This window comes from the organism of the source record quoted next, unplaced genomic scaffold (genome assembly GCF_019419815.1).
Source record: "Pyrus x bretschneideri cultivar Hongxiangsu unplaced genomic scaffold, Pyrus_bretschneideri_v1 Contig22, whole genome shotgun sequence".
NCBI classification, from domain to species: Eukaryota; Viridiplantae; Streptophyta; class Magnoliopsida; order Rosales; family Rosaceae; genus Pyrus; species Pyrus x bretschneideri.
In genome coordinates this window covers 1,569,774-1,587,966 of record NW_025999524.1, presented here as the reverse complement: position 1 = coordinate 1,587,966, position 18,193 = coordinate 1,569,774, and the positions used below count along the sequence as shown (strand labels likewise).

Below are 18,193 nucleotides of genomic sequence, written 5' to 3'. Positions count from 1 at the left end.
CATGTCATATTAGTTACAAATAAGTAGAAACAGATAAAAATTAATTTATGCAAGTCCGCGCTCATATTAGTTAAAATCAGTGTAGGATTATATAAGACTAAAATATTGAAAGTTGCGTGTACTTGTTATAGCTTTCCCACCAAAAAAAAGGTATATTCTATCAAGTTCCGATGTAAGTTTTTTTATCGTTAAATCTTATTCATTGCGTTCCTAATAAATGATATAACTGCTGAACATTCAAATGTAAAACACACCATAGCATGCCAAAAATCCCCATAAATAACGTAGCCCGAGTGATTCAACACAAGTATCTCTAGTAAAACTGGAAGAAACTAGAAAGAAGCTTCTATCACACAAGTATTCCAAGTTCCATTTCAAACCCACACCTAGAAAAAAAAAAAAAATAATTATAAAAGGAATTCAACAGGCAAATGCAATTCAATAATTTTGTTGACAAAGACTTCCAAATGCATATCCACCAAGCTGGACAAACATTCAATCCGCGGCCTACACCAAGTCTTCGCCGGCTTCAACGTTTCTTGTTCATATCTCCATCTCTACTCTTACATTCTCAGACTCCAAACTTCACTCTTAAAACTCTTTCTCCAAAAACCCCACAACCACCAAAAAAAGCTATAACAAAAACAAAACCCTAAAGGTAATCATGAAGAGGTTTCAGTTTCCACTCCACCTTTTTGCCATTGCTCTCTGCCTCTCATCACTTTCACAGACCTCAGCTCGCTTGTTCCCCAACATCTCCTCCATACCGTCCTACCTCGTCCCAAACGCCACCATTCCTGCCGCTTGGGACGCCTTCAAACACTTCGGCAACTGCCACGCCGGCGAAAAAGTCGACGGCCTCGGCAAGCTTAAAAAATACTTCAACCGTTTCGGTTACATTCCAAATTTACCTACAACCAACCTCACCGACGACTTCGACGAAGACCTTGAAGCCGCCCTCAAAACCTACCAAAAGAACTTCAACCTCAATGTCACCGGCGAGCTCGATGGGCCCACCCTCGAACACCTCGTCAAACCCCGATGCGGCAACCCTGACGTAGTCAACGGCACCACCACCATGAACTCCGGAAAACCGGCGTCGTATAACTCCACCAAGTTCCACAGCGTCTCACACTACTCCTTCTTCCCCAGCACCCCCGTCTGGCCGCAGAACCGCCGCGACCTGACCTATGCTTTCTTGCCAGAGAACGAGCTCTCCGACGCGGTAAAAATCGTGTTCATCGGCGCCTTCCAGCGGTGGTCGGCGGCGACACCGTTAACTTTCAAAGAAGCTACCTCCTTCTACTCGGCGGACATCAAGATCGGATTCTTCGTCGGAGACCACGGCGACAGCGAGCCATTCGACGGGGTTTTGGGGACTCTTGCACACGCGTTCTCCCCGCCGAGCGGTAGGCTCCACCTGGACGGCGACGAGAACTGGGTGATCACCGGTGACATCAGCAAGTCCTCCGTGAAGTCAGCCGTGGACCTTGAGTCCGTGGCGGTGCACGAGATAGGGCATCTGCTGGGGTTGGGGCACTCGTCGGTGGAGGATGCGATTATGTACCCGACGATCTCGTCGCGTACGAAGAAGGTGGAGCTTGCCAGTGACGACGTTTTGGGGATCCAGACGCTATACGGCGCCAATCCCAATTACGACGGTACGACTACATCCGCGCCGTCCACTCAGGCGAGGGACACGTCTGCTGCTGGGGACCACCTCGGTTCTACTCCGCGGTTGTGGGCCCTCCGTGTCGTGTTAGCAGTAGGATTTCTGTTACTATTGTTTTAGTTTATTTAATTTTTTATAATTTAATTCTGGTTTATTGACTAGGATTCGATCTACCCATTATTTTATTACATTTTTTGGTTTATTATTGTGGATTTGGCACTGTACTCAGATACAGTTAGGACGAACAGATATTTTCAGCAGTATATATTTACAATTGAATATATACATACCTTTTTAATTTATTGTCTGACTTTTATTGATAAAATCTTTATCAATAATTTTGTTGATTATATTTTGCCTCGTTGATTGGGTAATACTTCTCTTATTTTCAGTAAGGAGGAAAGTTATTATGTTTTTTTTAATAATATTACATGATTTTGCCATATAAATTTCAGAACTGAAATCATTTCTATCTTTTTGTACGAGATGTATTTAGGTATTCAAATGAATTAAAATAAATCGATTATAAGAATCTTACGTATGAGATGCGACCATAAGCTTTGATTTCTTTGTCTCTATTATTTTGCCTTGTGGATTTCTTTTGTATTTAGGTTTGGCCGGACTTTGGCGAAGTATGATTCTTCTCTCTCTTATTCTCCTTTTCTTCTCTCACGCTTACCATTTTGTCTTCCTCTTTTCAAAAAATTTAATATAAAATACTGACATGACTTAATTTTAACTATTCAAATATGAGAATATGAAATAAGAGAGAATCATACTCCAATTTTGGCAAGGGAAGAAGAGACCAGTGGAATCCGTACAAAAAACACTGAAATGATAATGATTCTGTTTTGGGCCTGGACAACACTGGGCCTTTATCTTTGCTGCTATCTGGGGTTAAAGCTAAAAGGGTGTCTGAATTGTTCCATTGCCTTGTGATTAGACGAAGATCAAAACTAAAACCTAAAGGAATGCTTGAACTTGATCGAAAAGACAAGTTGGGTTTCTTCACAATATCTTGTGAAGGAAAGGGAGATCATGAGGAATTAGGGCTTATCTTATTATCAAATTTTTATATATGTACCACATCTCTAATAGAAACGAAATTTACATGCGTTGGTGGACTATATCTCTACTAAAGAGTAGAACAAATGTGTTATTAAAAATGTTATAAGTGTAGTATTACTCTTTTACAAAAATAAAAGACTTGACAAAGTTAAACTCATGGTAACTCAGAAGAAGCATTTCACAAGGAGAATGTAAGTAGAGGTTGGGCAGAGGCATGTTTGCTACCGCATATCTGAACTCAGATTATTCAACCTTTTTAGTTTTAGATGAGTAAACAACGAGCTATATGAGTGCATAGATCAATCGTGCATGTGAAAGCGTGTGAACTTTTCTAGTCATCTTTTCTTGTTTATTTGGTAAAACAGAATTTGAGAGGATCGTAAGGATCAGCTAAAAAATCTTAACTAATTATTAGGCCCAGCCAATTGACATGATCGGACAGCTCTTTGCCACCTAAAAGCTTGCAATCCATTGGGGTAAAAAAGGTCGAGGGAACGAATGATTTAAGTCCAAATATTCAACTTGCATTCTACACAAAAGAAGGGGGAAGAGTCTGGCTTTCTCTTAAAAATATATGTGTACATATATGGGAAGCCTAGTGTCACAAAAGAAGGTACTTGCACATCCTCGATCGTCAAATAAGCATACTGAGAATATAGTAAAATTGCTGCAATAGGCCTGTAAAAAAGGGCCGATCGAGGCCACTTGTTATTAGCTTGTCTTCTTTTCTACGTCCTGAGAAATTTTTAATTGTAAAGGGAACATAAATAGTATACCACGTGTTTAATAGAATTGGTCAAAATTTTATTTTTTAAGTTATTAATTTTTTAGCACACATATTTCATCATTTATATAATAACACGTAATGTATCATCCGTATACCGATCACATTGAAAAATTTCCTCCGTAAAAAGGGCCGATCGAGGCCACTTGTTATAAGCTTGTCTTCTTTTGTAGTCTTCCCCTCTATAAAAAGTAAACTCCATAAAATTCCAACAACTCATTTAGTTCTAGGCTTCTAGCTGCATTCTTGCTATTCCTTTTAAATAATATGGGACTTGTTCCATGTCCCTTGCCCTGTCACACAAGCACAGAAAGTAATGAAGAATCTTCAGCCTCCAACTCCACCTCCAGTCTTCTCTCTGAGTCTTCAACCTTCTCCTCTCTGTCCTCCCAGCCAAGTCTCCCTTCTGTTCCTTCTCTCACCCCATCAAAATCCAACCAATTAGTAGTACTACGATCCCCAAGTGTTCATCACTGCTGCATGGCCACCCTCCAATCCCAGTCCTACATCTGTACTCTAGCCCTATCTGGAAACTTCCTATACAGTGGCTCATCCGACGGTCAGATTTCAGCATGGAGTAGTACCCTATCACGCCCTTCAAATCCACAATACAACAAGGTGGTAGCCACCGTCGCCACTCCCAGCACCGTCAAGTTTCTGGTGGTTGTTGGAAGTGGGGACGACCGCAACAAGCTCTTATTCAGCGCTCACCAAGACCATAAAATCCGAGTCTGGAAAACCAACACGACCGACACGTATGAAAAGCTAAAATGTATAGCCACACTCCCAACTCTAAAAGACCGTGTCACAAGATTCTTACGTTCCAAGAACTACGTGCAAATCCGGCTCCACAAGAACGGCACCTGGGAGCATCACATCGACACCGTCTCCGCTCTAGCGATATCCAACGACGGGTCGTTTCTCTACTCCGCTTCATGGGACCGGGCGCTCAAAATATGGCGGACTTCCGACTTTAAATGCTTGGACTCGGTTAGTAACGCCCACGACGACGCCATCAACGCCGTAATTTTGTCAAGTGACGGAGCTTTTGTGTACACCGGCTCGGCGGATAAGAAGATAAAGGTGTGGACGTGGAGGAAAGACAAGTCAATATCCGTAAAGCTTGTTGGAACCCTAGAGAAGCATAAGTCGGCTGTGAATGCCTTGGCTTTTAGCACCGACGGGTCCGTGCTGTACTCTGGCGCCTGCGACCGGTCGGTTTTGGTTTGGGAAAGAGATGGTGGTGCGGACGGCGGCGGTGGGGACATGGTGGTGGTGGGTGCGTTGAGGGGACACACAAAGGCGGTGTTGTGTTTGGCGGTGGCGGCGGATTTGGTGTGCAGTGGATCTGCTGATTATAGTGTTAGGGTTTGGAGGAGATTATCGTCAGGGCCAGTTGGCGGTGATCTAAATAGGAGTTATTGCTGTCTGGCTGTATTGGAAGGTCACAAGCGGCCGGTGAAGTGTTTGACGGCAGCTCTTGATAATAGTGATTCTGATCATTCTGGTGATTCTTATTTTGTTTATAGTGGCAGCTTGGATTGTGATATTAAGGTCTGGCAAATTCGGGTTCCCTTTTCATAATTTGGTTGGACTTTACATACAATATTGGTAATGTTAGGAATACAATCTATTTAAATTATATTTTATAAATTATATGACATGATTGTTGATGATTATATAATTACTTAAGAATTTTCACATAACATATTCGAGTGAAAACACATGTCATGTACATAGCTTTCTAAAACTGTACAAAATGAGAAAAATAAAACAAGTATTATAAAGTTTGTGTGTGCCATTAACATATCCGGAATATTGTTGTTTCAGTCGTAGACTCATAGTTACTAATCACATTATTGATCACTTTTCTAAACAAGTGAAGTACTTGAAATTAGGTTGAAATTCTTTGAACCTAATTTTTAATAAGTTGTCAAGTATTCCTTTTCTTTGTTGTGAAGATTCTAGGGATGGAATTTTGGGAGACAAGGTGATAATCCCATTTAATCAATTGATAATATTCCTCTTTATTTTACCCATTACTTTAAGAAACATGCCAAACACCCATTTCCTCATTTTGTTGAAACATCCCATCAGTTGTCATGCTCATGTAAAAGCTAGCATACTACTGCGCCCAAGCCCATATGTAATTTCTTCTATTCGAAGCTTTTAAATTTTAATTACGTGAAGAAAGCTAATTAAGAGTTTTTAAATACTTCAATATTTGATAAAAGTAAAATCACCACTTTCAAGTTTCAACCTAACCTTCGATTCAACTTGGCTAAGTACCTGTGTGAATATGATCTCTCATATTTAAAATATATTTTGTAAGAATGATGCTATTTATATACCTATTTTTACTTTTTATATAAATGCCTTGTTAATTTTTGTCATTTAATATTTTTCATTTCATTTAATCTGACAATCGAAAATTGAATGCGGGAGTTAAAAAAAATGCAGAGATAACACCATACTTTTTCAAATGAAGAAGTCAACAGTTTGATTAATTGTTTGAAAATAATGTTTGATTAATTGTTTGAGAGTGGATGGAGAAACTACACTTGACCTGACATGATATCCCAATCAAACTCATTGAAAAATAAAATAATAGTAAAAAAGATAAGTAATATCAATTACACAAGTGATGCTTTGTCCGTGTCAAATGTGCGTAGTGCATAACAAAGTTCCCTAAACCTTGACATTAACCTAATTCTTAACTTACTACAGATTAATCCTCTGTATATTGTCACTCAGTACTATAGTCTGGTGATATTCTTCTTCACTTAGAAGTGAGAGGTCTTAGGTTCGAATCTCGTGGATAGCGAATTCCATTCCAAATTAGATTGCCAATTATGTGGTTTAGGCGAACTTCTTCTCTTCTTAGTGTAAAAATATTGATGTTAAAAAAAAAAAAAATCCTCTGTATATTAAATTTAAGTAAGTGCAGTTTGGTGCCATATAGTTTATGTTCACTAGGCTCAATTATTTTGTTTGTTTTTGTCTGAATAATTGGTTGATGAGCTAAGAGTGCACATAATGCATGCACATTGCACACAAGTTAACTTTTTAAGGTTTATAAATAGAAAATTCATTCCGCACTCTCATTTTTTTTCTAAAACTTCTTTTTTATATCTATGGTAAAGTGCGAAGGAGAAAACGAGGGTGAGAATATTTCCCTTGAGGAAGTGTTTTGGGCGAGTTCATTGCTACATGCCTTGTCCTGTGACCCCAAACTTTTGGGCTACGTTTTCGGCCTTGTTTGAGAAGACGTTTCGAGAAAGCCGACAAGGAAGAAAGAAAGAAGTAAGGTGGGAAGTCAACAAGTGGTTTGACGTTTTACTCCTGGTGGTTTTTGGTTCCTAGCTGCTTCCTAGTCCCACTTCCTACGTTATCATCTCTACCACACAACAATTATTTTCCAACTTTAACCCAACATTCTCATTGCTCCGCAACTTCCTCTCTTTTGTCCTAAAAATTGAGATGAGGAATCAGATTAGTTACTCCCCACCTCCAAATCTACCAAGAAAAATTATCTGAGAAGCAAAACAAAGTGTTGAAAATATTAGTGTTTTGTGGTTGTTTAATTATTTGAGTTTTTTGTTAGTTAGGATTTGGATCTTATCTATTCAAATTACGGTATTTAGACTTTGTTCTTTATAAATGTAACTGATTAATATGAATAACAAATCATTTTATAGTTTTTGTTTAATAAAATAATGTTCATAGTTTATTTTTTGTTTGTTCGTAGTACTCTGGTTTTCAACTCAAGTGAAACGACAAGAAAGATAAATTCCTTCTCGCTGACGTGATCTTACAAAAGAGATAATAGTTGTGAGAAGAGTTAAACTAGTAGAGCTCTCTAGTTCGCCAGGAAAACTATTGTATGTGTCTAATCTCTATAGTTCGCCAGGAAAATGAGCTCAATCTTGTAGTTGTTCTTATCAAGAAGTCAATGTGCAAACATGGGTTTAGCTAATTAAGTCGGTAAAAGTAATGTGTTTCTCACTTTATACTCAAGTTTTAATTGGTTTTGAAGTTGACAGAATATGAGAATAAAGAAAGAATTAGCTATAGAGTTGGGGTAAATTTGTTGTGAAGCCCAACATGGTGGCTGCCGGGTCTATATGCAGTATACCACTCCATGGCTTCCCCAAATTTGATTCTAAAGAGTGTGACTTTTTGGGTTGCCCCAGGAAATGGAATCATAATCATAGCCGTGACAAATTCAAATTTGTTGTGGAGCCCAACATGATGATTACCTTCGTCGTCTAGCTATGAAGGATTTTTAAGTTCAGCAACAAGTTATGTGCTATAATCTATATGAAGAATCCGATTAGCCAAAAATCTTGTACATTCTTGTTATTATCATTTTTGCGGAAGTTCATAAATCTGTGGACTTTACTCAAATGTGATTAATTGCATCGTAGAAGCTAATTAACCCTTGAACCAAATGTTCTGCTTAATTAAGTTTCCCCCTTCAACTTTGTAGAAGTTCGTGGCTAGCAAGCAGAAAGAAAAAGTACTTAAGCACTTAAGTATCTGGTCGCTTTTTATCGACGATATGACAGAAGCACTGGCCTCAATCAAGTGTTGAAGGAAGGCAGCTGAAAGAAAGTGGAAAAAAGTTGAGTCCATTAAAAAGTAGTGAATTTAGGGTCAAACATTAATTAAATTACTCCCTCTAATAATTCATATAATTTACGTGTAAAAATAACATTTTCTACATAATTAATTCGTTATAATAACATTTTCACTCGAAAATAAAAAGTGAAATTTATTAATACATTCACAACAATTTCGATAGGCATCACAATCATAAATATTCATCAACTTGATCTGTTAATCTTATCTATTTTATCCTCCTTACAATTTCTTAATCATCTTCAGCTTCCTATGTTCCTAACCATAATAATTCAGTTTTGTAATTAGTATTAAAGGGAAGACTGATGAAAATTGTTTGAAAACTTTGAGTTTTAACGAAAATGACAAAATAAAGGGTAAAGTGAATAGTATCAGGATTGACTTTTTAGTGTAAAAATATGATTTTTCGTTAAGGTGAACAGTACAAGAAGTTTTTCGTTAAAGTTCCCTATTATTTTCTGGTCAATAAAATAGTTACAAAAGTGAATGATTATGGTTACGAACATAGGGGATAAAACAGATAATTAAGCAATTGCAAGGAGGATAATTAAGCAGTTTTGTAATTACTTTCACCGCAATCAACATCTCATGATTGGGGCAAAGACGACAGTTAATATATTAGATAAGACCCAGTGATTCAATCATTTTATCTGCCTTTTAACCAGTCCCTTTCATTTCTGTAATTCTAACTTCATTACAGATGAAACTTTGTTTTCTAACAGAACTTATACAACGTAGATATACTGAATCGAATTGACATTGGAATGCAATAATTTGTAGCAGGCATCTATTAATTAAAAGGCTATATATAATTAAGTAATTAAGACCACGTTGACAAACCATTTCGTTTTTCTTTTTCAGTTTTTTATTTTTGTGAGCTTTGCTTTAAATATTAAAGAAGTATATGAGAGAAATGATAATGGTGGCAAGAGGAGCAAAATAAAGAAGAATGAATGGAAAAAAAAAATTTCTTGAAAGTGATAATAAAAAACCTAACATCGTTTTTTGTTTTTATTTTGTGTATCAATCTTTACGACTTATACATTTGCTTTGCATCTCTCCTATCATCCATCATATACTCTTCTACATCTAATATGTTTTACCCTCTACGTCTAACACAAAATTAAAAACTAAAACTAAACGAACCTTAAATGTCTAAGGTTGTAAACCCTTTGAAATTTAAACAAGTTGTGAGATGAGGCGTATTGTATAATTATTTTCCTTGACAAGTACATGTCTCCAACTATTTACTCTTGAAAGGGGAAAATATTTACCAACAAGAAAAATGAGATATGTTTCTTTCTAAAAAAGTAATAGTTTTAACAGAAAAGAGGTAAAAGATTGTAAAGGTAAAAACACAAGCTATAAAATATTTCTTCCGTGCCCTACTCTCTCTCTCTCTCTCTCCCTCTCTCTCTCTGTACAGTCAAAAACACCGCCTCTCTTTTAGACTTTTAGCTGGTAGAAGTACAACAAAGGCTTATTAGGTCAAAAGCTTTCTGGGGTTTCGGAGAGAGAAAGTAGACAGTGTGGTGGTATAGCGTTGTGATAATTATCTATCCATGTGGAACAAGCAATATTAGCCATCTTCTCCCTTTAAATCTCTTCACTCCCTTCAACGCCAAATAAACACAATAACCACGTACAGTAATCTGCAGCAATAATCATGATGTCTTCTTCTCCCCTCTTCCTCTCATCATTAACCCCTCCTCACTCTCATCATCATCACCAGTGCTCCTCAAACTACCCACCAAGACCGCCCTCCACCTCCACCTCCACTCAAAGAAAGCGAAAGAAGAAAGCCAGAGAGAGGTCAGACGACTACTAGCTTGAGAAGATATATGGATTCACTCAAGAAGAAGAAACCCTAGCTAGCTAGGGTACTCTCTCCTTATCTTCTTCTTGGATCGATATAGACTAGCAGCAGATTTTGATGTTAGTTTCTTTCTTCTCTTGAGGTCTCTTGGGGAATTGAAGCGTTGTGGTCCGATTGTTTGCTAGATCAAGCAAATCTCTACGCAAGGTTGAAAGCTTTCGTCTCTATACGGACGATGAATTGCTTTTAATTTGCTGGTATCTTAATTGAATTTGTAAGGGTTTCAGTCAGACACATAGCTAGTAAATATATATATATATATATGTTTTGAGCTTAAAAGTTTGGTCGATTGAATAACTAATATATCATGTATGTGTTTGTGTTGTGTGCTTGTGCTGTAAAAGATTGTATGCGTTCTCTCTCTCGATCTCTTCCTACAAATGAATATTGTGATTCTATGAGCCTCTGGTTGTTATTTGTCAAGACTCTATATTAATGGTGCATTTTCTACTTAAAGGATGAAGCTCTGAAATTCCGTATGCATGTATGAGTGCTTAAATGAGTAGCTGAATTAATTTTTCCAGGCGTACTTATTTCCATACCTATTGGATGCTAATGGATTCAATTTTCGAGAGAGCTGTATCGATCGTATGCCTGCACATCCATCGAGTGATCATATAAGACAGATCTGCAATATATTAATTATCGTTAGGGTTTGTTAATTATTCTTCATTTTGAGGCCTCAACATATCTTATTTGAATTTTGTGTCTGACCTATGTATGTAGTTAGTAGTTAAACATATTCTGATCAGGATAAAATTCAGATTCACAGCTTAATTGGCCTAACGCCAGGACTCGAAACCGTGAATGATTTGAGTGGCTTAATCTTAAGTAGTCGACCCCTTATTAAATTTTGATTCGTCTTACAAAGTTTGATTCATCTTCCATCTCTATTTATAGAGAAAAGGAGAAGTAGTACTTCATAAGTGACTCACGTTATATCCACATTTTTAAACCTCTAAATCTCAATACAGGTCCTAGCACAGTTTATATGTGCATAATTAAGGAAGTCTTAATCATTAATTAGGGTTCTTAATAGTTCTTGTGTTCATTACATTTTCGAAGGACGACAGTTATGTGCCTTCTATTTCCAGCATACATTTTCTCTAGCTATATAGTACAGCATGATGATGATGATGATGAAGCTGCTCCATGCACATGCATGTAACCCTATGCATGTCATGATTAGCCTATAGAATAATAATCAAGTTGTTGCTCTCCGATTATGATCATATAACCGCGTCATGATATGGTCAGAGATTAGTGTGAGCTAAATAGTTTTGCTAGTTAATTTGAATCATTTCATTACATACGGTCATCCATCGAGTTGAAGAGTCTTATAGTGTTGTATATTGTGGCGTAAAAAGGTTAGGTTAATTCTTATTCGACTCCGTCTTTCTTTTTGATTCTCACATGTATGTGTGACCGGAGAGAGCTCGTTACTGTACCAATCGAACTCTCAACTTTTCTTGATTCGAACTTATTCTCACTTGTTAAGATCTTGTGAGTTATTCTCGAACTAACCAAATAAATGAGTATAGTTAAAAAAAAAATCCAATGAAATGAGTATTGTTTCAAACGTTATCAAGAGAAATGCGAAGGAGACTCCTCAAAAAATGAGACTCTCCATGAACTCTCTGTTACCTCATGTTTTTTTCACAATGCTTTATAATGTTAGCATAAAAGTTGACGTTAAATTGAGTCTATAAAGAGATCAATCTTCCACACCCAAAATGGATGTGGCCTTAAACAGTGACAGACATGGATTTATAAACTTAACTTTTCTTAACTTATTGTCATAAACTTAATATGTGTCAAATAATAATTTGGGCCACATACCCATTTTGGGTGCAGAATTTGATCTCGTCATAAAAGTCTTACTTTGAAAAAATCTCCTTAGCATTTCTCACATTACCAAATGATCATTTGATGTGCACTTTTTCATAATCGATAAGAAATTAATTAAGCAGTGGTAAATTTGCAATCAAGTGGTTTAAATAAGGTTAAGAACAATATTACTTCATTGAATGCCAATTAAAATGCCAAAAGGCGTCCTATAAAAATAAATTTTCAGAAGGCAATTCAACGGCCAGATGTACTACGACAAAAAATTCTCGTTTCATGGAAAATGTTCTTCACGCCAAGGGGCACCCCAACATTGAAGTTCCTCCTAGTAATTGGGCCGTCTTTTGACTTCGAGTTGGGCCCTGTATGTGTATGATGGGCCTTTTATTCATAATGCCCGATGAGACTCTTGATCTTTAACACATACTTAACGTAAATAGTATCGTTTGTTAAAAAAAAATTAACAAAAGAAAGATAATTATTTATTATTTACCAAAGTAAACATGGTCCTTTGACTCCATTCCTTACATTTCGTGCTTATTTGTATATAATCTTTTTGAGTTTTTAATTTTCGGCCTTTCATTTGAAAAAGGGGTCAAAAGTCAAAACACTGAAAAAGGTCGTTCTGATTTGCGGAAGGAAAGCTTGAGAATTTGAGTGCTTCCGGTAATCTGACGGCTCGTATTGGCCGATCGAAAAACACCAATCTCTCTCTTTCTGGTCTTCGCAACTCCGGCCTTTTGATATTCCTCCGCGACGCTGCGTCATCGTTTTCCTTCGTTTCGAAGTTTCGACCCCGAAATCACCAATCTCCCTCTCTCCCTCTCTCTCTCTCTCTCTCTCTCTCTCTCTCTCTCTCTCTCTCTCTAACCCTAAGTGCTCCCCAGAAGTCACAGACAAGCAGGCGCGTATCAATCAATCTCCTCGAGCTTCTCTTTGGCTGGCATCGGCTACCGGATTAGGGTTTCTGCGGCGGTGATGCCTTGCAGTAAAAGCTTGATTAGCTGATTGATTTCCTAGGGTTTCTGATTCGAAACTATGTCAGGGAAATCGAGGGGTCGAGTCACCATCACGCTTGGGCGCGGTGGCCAGGTATCCAATTTCTCATTTTCTCCTACACAAGTTTGAGAAGTATACATATATTTATATATGTATGTATATTTTTTCTTTTGGGTTCTCCGTAGAACTAAATAAGCATACTTTTTTAGTTAATGAAAATAAACTTGAAGTGGGGGAATTGAATTTTATGCATTTAGTTGTATTTACTCGATTATATTCAACAACTGCTATGAATGTTGGATTTTGCTTTTTCCTGGTTTTGGTGTCCTTGAAAGTTCGTTGACTTATATCACCATTTGACAGGTAGTGAAGAGGTCTGTTTCGGGGTCTTCATTAACTGATTCCATACCCGTGGCTGGGACCAAGCGGTCTGTTAGAGATAGGTTAGGAAGTAATGTAGACGGTTCTTTGTCGCATGGAAGCTTACACAACAATAAACGGTATGCCCTTCGCTACTTCGAAAATCATATTTTATCCGCTGTGGAAAAGCTGCTGTTTTGCTGAATAAAGTCATGTCTGACTTAGTGCTTCTGTTCCTAGTAGATTGCACTATTGATATGAAATCGAATAACTTGACTATCGAGTTATATGGAGATATTGATATGTTGCAAAATATGTATATGAGTGTTAAAAACAGAACCAAATGGATTTGATATGTAATTGGTTCTTACATCCTATGTGCCAGAAATTCCTTAAAGAAGTCACAGTCATGTCTAAAATAATTTATTGTTTTATTTTACCCTTTTTGCAGCCAGCGAGGAGACAATGGTAGGTCAAGTTTGAATTTCAATGGTTACGATGGTAATGAGCTTACTCTGGAGAAATTGAAATATTGCTGCATTACCGCATTTCTGAATTAATTTCCATTTTCTAATCTCTACCTTTAAATCTCCAAGATGCACACATTGGTAGAGGTGATCTTCGGTTTAAACTCATGCAAAAAAATGCATTTAGACGAGCTCAGAGTGATGACGGTCAGAGGCATGGGGACCTTCGTGAGAAGCTTTCAAAGGCAGTTCAGCGCCCTGTCACTGTCCATGACTCACGTCAGCACCTTCCTGAAATAAAAGAGACTAGCTTTATAGGTCGAATTCCTTCTTCAAGGGCAGATGATTTGCCTCATGTGGACTCGTTAAGAAACTCTTATTCCCCTTGGACTCTGGACCATTTAAGACGAAGATCCCCAGATAGAGTTGTAGTCACTTCTAGGGGTCTCTCCTCTCCGAGGAATCCCAAAGAATTGGAGAGAAGGCCACTAAGCAGGGCATTTGATGATGTCAGATTGGATCCATATATGAGGAAAGATGTTCCTGGTTCTACAAGGCCTGCAAGTAGTGTTCCTTTCATGTCCAGTTCTCCATTGCCTCATGTGTCTGCGAAACCTGTGGCCCCACCCCCACCCCACTTGAGTCAAATTCCTCCACTGAGCAGCATTGTACAGAAAAGTTCATATGCGGTACATGTTACTTGCCTTTTGCTATCTGCTTTGCTTGTATATCCAAATATGCTTTTGCATTTGTAGCTCTATGTAATAGTAACTGAATGGAAGGTCTAATAATAAACTCATTAAACTTGTTTATGCTTTAGGTCCAGTTTGTGTTTCCACAAATGCTGCTCTTACCGTCATTTTCATGCCTACTGCTCCCTCACCCCCACCCCCATCACACAATTAGAACCATATCTATCTTTCGTGATGCAAAAAACATGCCCTGTCTGCATGATAAAGAAAACCATATGCTGCCTTCAAAGTTCTGGAATTAGGAAAGGCAGTTCCTCAAGATTAGATAGATTAAGTGGTAAAACAGAGGCCGTTAACTCAATTTCTTGCTGAAATTAGATAATTGTTTTTGGAGAGGTAAGTTTGGGATACAAAAACCTACAAAAAGTTGGTGCTGTTTTCTAAAAATTGGTCCATCACTACACAAAAGTTATTTATTAGTTTACGGTATGAAGTGCTGACAAAACTACTTAGGGGGCGAAATGGAATTTGTTAGTTCTTGCCCTTATGTTGCCCACATTTGGAGGATGAGTAATCATTGCATGTGATTTTAGATGTAGAGGTCCATTCAGATCGTAGCAGATGCCAGTTTTACTAGTTTGTGGTAGGTTCTACAAAACCACCAAAATTATAAATGGATAGGCTAGTTTTTGGGGGCATACTTCTAAAATATTCATCAGTGGTTGTAAGGTTAAAATTTTTAAGGACGTGAGAAATTTCACCATGCTTGTGCCTCACCTGTGTCTGTGGCAGCTTTTTGTTTAGCCTTGGTTCTTGGAAGTAAAAGGAGATTAAGTACTTTTCTATGGTTGTATTTGAATGTTTTTATGCTTTGTAATTATAAGTACGTAGTGTTTCAACTTTGGATTAATAACCACCTCAGTTATGGGTTTACAAATTCTCTGTGTGTTTGGTGTTTGCAGGGTGATGAACAGCAGACTGTAGATGGCTTGCTACATACGCTGGGATTGGGAAAATATGCCATTATTTTTAAGGCTGAGGAAGTATGTTGCTTCGTATCTTTGTTTTTTTTTTCATGTCAGTGTGCATAATTATTCCTTTGGCTACATTAAACCTGAAATTCATGAGCATTTGGCCTGTAGTTTTATAATTTATCTAATGCATTTTTTCGGTTCCTAAGTTTATAGACTGTATTGCATACAGAACAACCTTGATGAATTCTTTCTATCTTTTTCTTTGTTTCTTGGGCATCACATTTTTTTATGCATAGTGCCACTCATTTGAGGTGTGGTGGAGTTATAAGCATTGTTTCTAAACCATATTAGTGAAACAGCACGTGCTTCTCAAATAATATTTGAAAGCGGTTTAACCTTTATCAGACTCGCCCAGATAGCTAAATTTTGGAGTTTTGGTGCTTGCGTGGCCATAAATAAGTTACCGGCTTCGCTCTGATTGAGCTTATAATTGATATATCTGATCTTACGCAGATTGATATGACCGCATTGAAGCAGATGGGAGAAAATGATCTCAAAGAGCTGGGAATACCTATGGTACTTGCCCTTTCCCCCTTTTGTTTTTTCTTGTTAGTTTGCTTTACTAATGATGTCCAACTTAGGTGTTTTACCCTACTTTATTAGTGTGCACAGTAGAGCATTGTGTTGCATGCATTCTACCATCTAGGGAAGTGTCTTTTGTGGTACTTGTTCAAGTCCCCACTTTTATGTGGATCAACCTGGCACCTCGTCAGCAGAGCGCGTGTTGCCTTGTGACCTTTGGATGTGGTTGTGAATGTATTAGAGTTTCTCATTTTAGAATACAGAGTTAACCTGCTCGACATACGGTGTATTGTTGGTTCTCATGAAGATTGATTTTGTTGCAGGGACCTAGGAAGAAGCTTCTTCTTGCTCTCCTGCCTCGTTCCAAGCGGCCTCCAGCGACAAATGTACATTGAAAACCAAGATATCTTGGGGCCATCGGTTACTATTCGGTGATTGAAAGCGCATGTTAGAAAGCCCTTTTTTTATGAAATGATCAGCGTGTACTTGCTCCAGTCGGGGTGTCATATTTGCCCTTCAACCAGTTGTCGCATTTTTAAATTAGAGATCGTTGTTGGTTTATAGTAATTGTAATTGATGGTACCAGAAAAATTTTGAGATGTAGAATGATTTATCGCTTGTTCTAAAACTTGTCCCTCCAAATGGTCAGGCAAATAAGAAAGGCTTTTAATTATTTTAGTATTTGTTTATATTTTGCTTATTTCAATAATTATATAATTTGCAAGTGATCATTTACCACAATAGTGAAAAAATGTTGAGTTTTTTCATGATAGCGTGGGTTTAATCATGATAACATGAAATTGAATCCTATTGATGGTTAATTAATATTTAATTTAATAAAATTTATCGTTTAAAAAAAATGTATATAATTCAATTTCAAATTCTAAGGAGCATGAATCATATGGTTTTGATTAAATTAATGGTGGGACCCGATTTGTCTAAGCCCTTTCAACAAGGCAATAATTGAAATTCCATTAGGCTATTTTGCCTAGTTCCTCGTATGGTAGATTTGTGTACGTGGTGCAGCAAAATGGAAATGCCTAGTCATTGCCTAGGCCTTTGGAGATGCTGTGAATCGGGTGGGACCGGTCGTGGGTGGATGGGACCAAATACGGAGGCAGATTCTCTGCTCCCACTTCTCGTACACTCACATCCTTTCATTGTTTATGTGATCATAGTTAAATTACGTTAATATTTTATATTAATTTTTTTTTATAAAGATAATAAGATAAAAAATAATAATAATATAAAATATTGATATAGATTAACTGTAATCGCACAAACAGAAGGAGATGAGAATGTATGAGAAATGGAAGGGTAGAGAATCTGCCTTCACCAAATACATGGGTCACCTTGTGATTCGACAGGCGGAAATTGAAATTGCGGGATACGATAAAACAGCATGTTTGAGACTTGCTTTTATTTTGGGATTACATTTTCCTTGACTCCGTTACATAATACATATGATAATAAAACGCCTTGTAAGAGTTTATTAGGGACTACTTATGTTCTACTGACCAAAAAAAAGGGATTACTTATATTATAAATACTTGCGCTCATAAGTTGGTTTTACTGTAAAGTAGTATACTAATTACGTCGAAATTTTTATTAAATTCAAGTGCCTTATAAAAAAAAAAAAAAAAACCCTTAAGATCACCTTCCTAGAAACCGTTTCTACGACTCTGTGCACTTTTAACTTTAAATAACATACGTTGTTAGAAATAGTTTTCTATCCTAATCATATGTATACATACCAAGCACCAGGAAGTTGAACGTGTAATAGTAAAAGAGTGATTGCGTATATATATGTAAGACTTCAGCTCTACCAAGCTAGCTATGTGCCTAAACATAGTATTTCAGATCAATATTTGGATTCGGATAATCTGCACTCTGCGGCTGAAAAATGGCAAGAAGTCAGCGTCATATTACTCTAAAAGCATATTTTAAAAAACAAATTCAATAAAGGAATGTAAAAAATCATATATATGAAGTTTCTTCTGTCACTCTCAGTACTAGATTTTCTTCAAGCAAACCCTAGTTCAAATTTAACTAGGAATACAAATTAATAGTTTAAAATGATAAAGGCATGTGCATTGTGCAGTGACTCCACTTATATGAAGATAAGTTTTCCCCCACCCTCTTTCCTTGAAATGACTGGGGAGGCATCAGTTTGGACTCAGCCTTGTTGCTTCCCATTAACAATGTCCAAGTAATAGTTGAATAAATGATTTAT

General features: G+C 37.3%; 3 protein-coding genes across 4 annotated transcripts; all 3 read left to right on the top strand.

The window, feature by feature from the left end:
- Nucleotides 1–229: 229 nt before the first annotated feature.
- LOC103950918 (metalloendoproteinase 2-MMP) lies at nucleotides 230–1,974 on the top strand. Its single transcript, XM_009362174.3, has one exon. It carries the CDS (start codon nucleotides 665–667, stop codon nucleotides 1,790–1,792), a length of 1,128 nt encoding a protein of 375 aa, XP_009360449.2. The 5' UTR covers nucleotides 230–664; the 3' UTR covers nucleotides 1,793–1,974.
- A 1,691-nt stretch (nucleotides 1,975–3,665) lies between these two features.
- LOC125477834 (protein JINGUBANG-like) lies at nucleotides 3,666–5,197 on the top strand. Its single transcript, XM_048585325.1, has one exon. It carries the CDS (start codon nucleotides 3,792–3,794, stop codon nucleotides 5,106–5,108), a length of 1,317 nt encoding a protein of 438 aa, XP_048441282.1. The 5' UTR covers nucleotides 3,666–3,791; the 3' UTR covers nucleotides 5,109–5,197.
- Nucleotides 5,198–12,552: 7,355 nt separating this feature from the next.
- Nucleotides 12,553–16,638, top strand: LOC125477835. 2 transcript variants are annotated; one of them, XM_048585329.1, is made up of 7 exons: nucleotides 12,553–12,978; nucleotides 13,249–13,385; nucleotides 13,697–13,713; nucleotides 13,842–14,401; nucleotides 15,367–15,447; nucleotides 15,892–15,954; nucleotides 16,284–16,638. In XM_048585329.1, exons 1-7 carry the CDS (start codon nucleotides 12,925–12,927, stop codon nucleotides 16,353–16,355), a joined length of 984 nt encoding a protein of 327 aa, XP_048441286.1. In that variant the 5' UTR covers nucleotides 12,553–12,924; the 3' UTR covers nucleotides 16,356–16,638. The 2 variants fall into 2 exon arrangements, with proteins under 2 accessions (XP_048441286.1, XP_048441285.1); XM_048585328.1 differs by having other exon boundaries at nucleotides 13,697–13,746.
- Nucleotides 16,639–18,193: the final 1,555 nt, after the last annotated feature.